The sequence below is a fragment of the Centruroides sculpturatus genome, unplaced genomic scaffold (assembly GCF_000671375.1).
Source record: "Centruroides sculpturatus isolate CEXI.00-Female unplaced genomic scaffold, Cexi_2.0 scaffold602, whole genome shotgun sequence".
In the NCBI taxonomy this organism is placed as follows: Eukaryota; Metazoa; Arthropoda; class Arachnida; order Scorpiones; family Buthidae; genus Centruroides; species Centruroides sculpturatus.
In genome coordinates, this window is record NW_019384890.1 from 420513 (window position 1) to 426512 (window position 6000).

General features: G+C 31.7%; 1 protein-coding gene across 1 annotated transcript in view; it reads left to right on the plus strand.

The window, feature by feature from the left end:
- LOC111631208 (multidrug resistance-associated protein 4-like) overlaps positions 1 to 6000 on the plus strand; it is a 51210-nt gene that overhangs the window by 11804 nt on the left and 33406 nt on the right. The window contains exons 7-13 of the mRNA XM_023375411.1: positions 966 to 1076; positions 1378 to 1483; positions 1628 to 1846; positions 2291 to 2380; positions 4199 to 4362; positions 5209 to 5334; positions 5419 to 5668. Of these exons, the coding sequence (XP_023231179.1) occupies positions 966 to 1076; positions 1378 to 1483; positions 1628 to 1846; positions 2291 to 2380; positions 4199 to 4362; positions 5209 to 5334; positions 5419 to 5668 (1066 nt within the window). The remainder of the gene's footprint in view (positions 1 to 965; positions 1077 to 1377; positions 1484 to 1627; positions 1847 to 2290; positions 2381 to 4198; positions 4363 to 5208; positions 5335 to 5418; positions 5669 to 6000) is intronic.

Genomic DNA, 6000 nt, shown 5'->3' on the forward strand with positions numbered 1-6000 from the left:
CATTATTACATCGATCGTGTCTTGCCTTGGTTTGTTTTAGTTTGTTTTGTTAAGTTATGGTAACGCAACACTTGGGCGATCTGCCTAGGAAGGATGCCTTCTGGGAGATCTTTTTAAGGGTAACTGGCCTCTATTCAAGCGTTACAGACATGGAGAAAACCCGGAAAACTCTACGTGGTCAGAGGCGCGAACTCACGTCACGCCTTGGTAATTCAAATATAAAATCAGCAATTATTACTAGAGTTCGAATTTTTTGGTAAAAACCAATCTTCTGGCTTGGCAACATGATGGGTGTAACATAAAAGGCTCAAACACAAGATCTTTTAAAACACTTTCAAAGTGCCTAAAATTGTCTACTTTTCACATTTTTGCTTTTTTACTCTGCTTTTAATATTTATATCCGATCTGTCATCAGCAGTTAAATTATTTCTGACGAATCTTGTTGGATTTTCTTTCTATTTAACATTCGGAAGTTGAAACTGTATTGTTGATTCGTAGTATTGATTGGCTAAAAAATCGCAACTACAAACATTTCAAGCTTAAATTTAAAAACTTTAAATCAAATGCTGTGATTAGCCAACAAAAGTTTCGCTGATTAACGTTAATTATAAAAATATTAAAAATGTGCTGATTCCACCTGAAAGAAATCACTCACTCGCTTCAATTCTACGCCGCAATTACTTCTATTACCTGTATGTTGTTTTAGCTTACTGTATAATTTAATTATTGAAATATTGAAAAGGGAGAAGTCATGGTGAGCAATTTCAAAACAACATACAGAAGAATATAAATCTCTACCATTTATTTATTAATACCATGTATATGAAAGAACAAAAGTTACTCTAACAGAATACTGAAACGAACTGTTCATTGATTAATCATAATATAATTACAAAGTGTAATGTAAGAAATTACAATAAATTATACTTTTTCTAACGGTTAATGAGCAATAAATATCATTTCAGCTGGCTGTTTCCATTATTATTGAAAGGAAGAAAAAGACCTTTGCAAGAGAACGATTTATATGCAACTTCAAAGTATCACTCCTCACAATATCTTGGGGATCTTCTTCAGAAGTAAGTTTACACTTAATAAATTATTAGTATTACGATAAACTGAGGCATTTCGCTATTTTATTGCGTGAGGACGATGCCCTCGTGTTTCTAAGAGTAATTTTAGAGGTCGTGTTAAAAACACGAACGAGAATACCGAGGATTTCTCCCAAAAAAGTTTCCACGACGAAAAATGTTTGAAGCCAACATTGTACATAAAAACCCTCTAATCCAAATTTGCTTGAATCCCACGCGTCATTATAGAGGGTACATTACTATGAGGAATTTAAATGCTTTCATGATTGTCTGTTTAATCTTTCTACAGGGAATGGGACAAAGAAATAAAACTGGAAAATCCAAGTTTGACGAAAGCCTTATTAAGGTTTATAGGATGGAAATATATGCTGTTATGTCTACTTCCAGTTATTCAGGTAAAACATAAAATATTTCCTACTTTATACTTCATAATTTAGATTGTAAATTAATCTGATTATCAATTAAACTTATAAAAACTACTTTAAAACACAAATAGTAATTTTTTAGATTAATACATTGATTACTCTTTGTATTTGCAGGAAGCTGTTTTAGTCCCTGTTCAAGCGTATGTTTTAGGATTGTTAGTAAATTATTTTGATCATGCAGAAGAAAATAACAAACTACCCATGTATATAACCATAGTAGCATTTTATATTTTAGCAGGGGTGTTTTTATTAACATTTCTTACTCATCTTATTATATCAGAAATGTTAGGCATGAAGATAAAAATAGCTTTTTCCACAGTAATATACAAAAAGGTGAGGAACAGATTTAATTTAAATAAATTTTATTGTGTTTAACAGGAATATAACAAGCCGAATTGCAACAATTATATACAAACATCAGGTAAATAACTACAAATTTATTTTTGGGATAAGTACAGACAATTTCAATCGATTTAATTATATGAATAGAGGAGCAAATAAACTTAAAAGACCTGCACAAAGTATTGTTCTACTATATCATTTAACAAATAATTTTATAATTGTAATAATATTTACTGGTAGAATTTAGAATGTTCTTTGTGATTTATCCATCGATGGTGCCAATTTTTAGGTATGACAGTACCAATCTTTCGATTTTACATACACGAATTTAAAATACGGGAAACAGAAAATTATATTCTTTCATTTAGAGCTTCGTTTGATTTAAAATTAATTTAACTAACACTCGGTATTTATTTTTTATGATTTTATATGCAGGCAATTCGATTAAGTTCTTCGTCTTTGGCGAAATCGAATATTGGCCAAATGGTTAGTCTTCTTGCTAATGATGTCACCAAATTTTATTATGTAAGTTGAAATTCTTTTACATAAAATAAATTTATGAAATTTATTAATATTTTACGCTGATAAAGCTTAATTTACATTATACGGGTGATCTATGTGGGTTATAATTTGAAAGTTACACGTAATAAACACATTAGTTGCACGAAGTTCATATTCTGACACAATGGCAAAGAATGGCGAGATATTTATCGAATAGTTTCGTCACATGACAAAACAGAATTGCACTGACTATTGAGCAAGCCGTAAAATGTGTCCTTTGATTTATAGAGTTTGGGAGTGTAAAGGCTGCTAAACAATGTGTTGATATTGCACACTTGAAAAAATGTGGTGCATTACGAAGCCAAACTTTGAAGGTCGTAAACGTGACCCAAGAAACATGCTTTCGTTTTCTCTGCATTAATACATGGGTTGAAGAAAAGTCCATGACAGTTGTCCTTTGAATTGACTCTGCCAAAACATGCCATTTTAACTCGACGTTATCTGAAAATATACATGTAGTGCTTGTAGCGCAATTTGGCATATTGTGTACAATGGAGTGAAGTTCAAGAATAATGTTATTTTCGCTTTCTCCTGTGAAAAACTATCTAATGACAGACTCCCCTCACCTCGCCGTTGCAACAGAATTTGAACTTCATACAACTAATATGTTTATTATGACACAGTGTTCAATTTATACCAACCCAAGTAGATCGTTATTAGAGAGGAATAGACCGATGGTCGAGCTACTAAAATGACAGATTACCTCTCTGATGGACCCGAGATCGAATGTGGATGATTTTTAGGAGAGTAGTCTGTCCTGATATTTCGGACAGCGGCGTACTATGGTCAAAACGGGCAATTGCCTGAGGTCCATCCCAGTAGGAAGTCCCAAACCAATCTCTTATAAGAGGATATTTCCCAAAACAATTTCCTCGAAAAAAATTTCTGAAGAAAACGTTGAACATGATGTTTCTAATTCAAATTTGTCTGGACTCCGTGAAGCCATAACCCGCCACATATGTCGGACTGCGTCCCTTATCATCCGGCAACTCATTGAATCTGGCCGAATCCATAATGGAATTGCTAAAATAGATCCAAATGCCCACAGGACGGAAACAGCAGAATAAATTAGATTATAAAATAACTTATTTCCATTGAAGTTAAAAGTTAAATTTATGATTTTCAATCTGGAAATAAACATCAATGCCTTGAATGGCGTTACTCATCATCTTCCAATTTACACAGATTTGACTACTACAATTTGGAAACCAAACCACAAACGCCGAAAATATTATCATTACTCTTCAAGGTAGCAGTAATCACGTTTTAAAGTGTAAATTGTTACATTATTGCTGATTTTTGGATTCTTAATAAAACCATGAATGATGTCATCATAAAACTGTATTGAGTGAGAAGCGTTACTGATGCGATCATCTTGCATCATAACAATCCACGGCTTCAAGTTGATAATTTATCCAAAAATAAAATCCAAATTAACAATTGGGAACTTCTCTTAAACAGTTTGAAATCAGTACTGTCACATTATTACCTGTTAATCAGTCTAAAGAAGAGTTTTGAGCCTGGCACTAAAAAGTATATAGTCTTCCACAAGGAACGTATCATTGTATGCAAACGAACGAAATAGTCTTGTATGAAAAAGGAATTTTCGATCTCCTAGAACAATGGAAAATATGTAGCAATTTTATTCCGATTTACTCATAATTTTTTAAATTTTTCATACATTTTTTAACGTTTCGGTTCATGTTAATGGTAATATTATATAGGAGTTTAAATTTTATTATTTACTGTTGTGATATAATATATTTTTCTTTCTTTCAACAGAATATATTTTCTTTAGCGTACGTCTTTGCCGATCCTCTTATAATCATTGCTGTAGTGGCTATATTATGGCAGTATTTCGGTTGGACTGTTTTAGTTGGAATTTCAACAATATTTATTTTTGTTCCCATACAACTTATATTGGGAAAAGTGTATTCAAAACTGAGGTAATATACCCTTGTTATTCTGTGTTGTTTTGCCTATTCTCTTTAGGTATTTGAAATTATTTAAATATATTTTACTTATTTTCGTAAAACGTTAATAAAAATAAAGTGTTTCTTAAAATATTTTTAATATATAAAATTTGATTTCATAAAATTTTCTTTCTATCTGAGAATGACTGAATGATTTACCACGGAATGAATCACATAATGGTTCTATTGCCGAGTGTAATTTCGACCATTTTCAACTTTTATAACCAAAAATGGGAATAGCCAATATGCAAATGGCGCCAAGAAAAGCCTCCGAATTTGTGATATGATAAATTTTAGGTTCAGACTTGTTAGAACAGAATGCAGAACAAAATAGGCTGCCTCAATGGCAATATGGCTGAGTTAGCCCATGTGGTGGCAGCCTACCGTTCTTTGGAGCCGAGAACAGAATCCAAACCAGTCGAAAAACTCCAGGAATTTTTCGGGATCGGCTACTTTTCCATTGAATTGCCGAATTCATAATGCTCTTTGTACCCATAGGCCGGAAAGAGTTTACAAATATATATGTGTTGACTCCTGTCAAGTGGCCATCTCATCAACAATACGCAATACTTATTACTAGTTGAGTTATGAGTTTAGTTTGCTAACTAAACTTTAGACTCGAACACGGGCCTAGTTAAAAGTTGCTTATGAAGTTTGACACCTTTATGAAATTGATTTATATTTACTTTATTTTTAGTTTCCATTGCTAAAAGGTCAAAAATTATATAATGTAATGCCTCGTGTTTCAATCAAAATATTAAATAATTTCGCTAATTATTTAATTTTAATTTTAATATTTATTTATATTTTTCACGACAGATTACAGATAGCTAAAGCAGGAGACGAAAGGCTGAACCTACTTAACGAGATGATTGCTGGTATGAGATTAATTAAAATGTACACTTGGGAGAAGCCGTTTACTTTATTAATAGAGAAAGCCAGAAAGTACGCAATTTCTACAATATATTTTTTTATTTTTTTGAAATTTAATTTAACTCAAAATTCGAAATTATTGTACTTTTCCCTAAGGAGAGAAATAAGGAAAGTGAAAAGGTCTTTGTATCTTCGTGGAATAGCTCAAGCATTGTCATATTCTTTCTCCAAATTATTCTCTTGCCTTACTTTCCTGACTTTTTTCTTTTATGGAGGTCATTTAACTGCCCAAATTGTATTCGTCAATATGAGTTTATCAATTTGCCTCTTCCGCAGTATTTTCTACATGTTTTCGATTGCTGTCACTCAATTTGCAGATAATCTTACATCAATAAAGAGATTACAAGTGAGTATTACATTAAAAATAATTGTATAAAACAATCTCCACCAAAACAGAAACTTAAAATTCAAAGTTTCGAAAATTTGTATAAATTTTATAAATTAATTTTAAAAATTAAAGTAAAATATGCTTCAAAGCTTTATAAATAAAATTAATTACAATCGACCCCCAATAACACTGTTGATAATTCCGTTTTATATGAATTCCATGTTGTACGAGTCACTTAGATTTTACAAATACGTGAGCCGTTCACAGCCCGGCACACGTATTTGTAAAATCTAAGTGACTCGTACAACATGGAATTCATATAAAACGGAATTATCAACAGTGTTATAGGG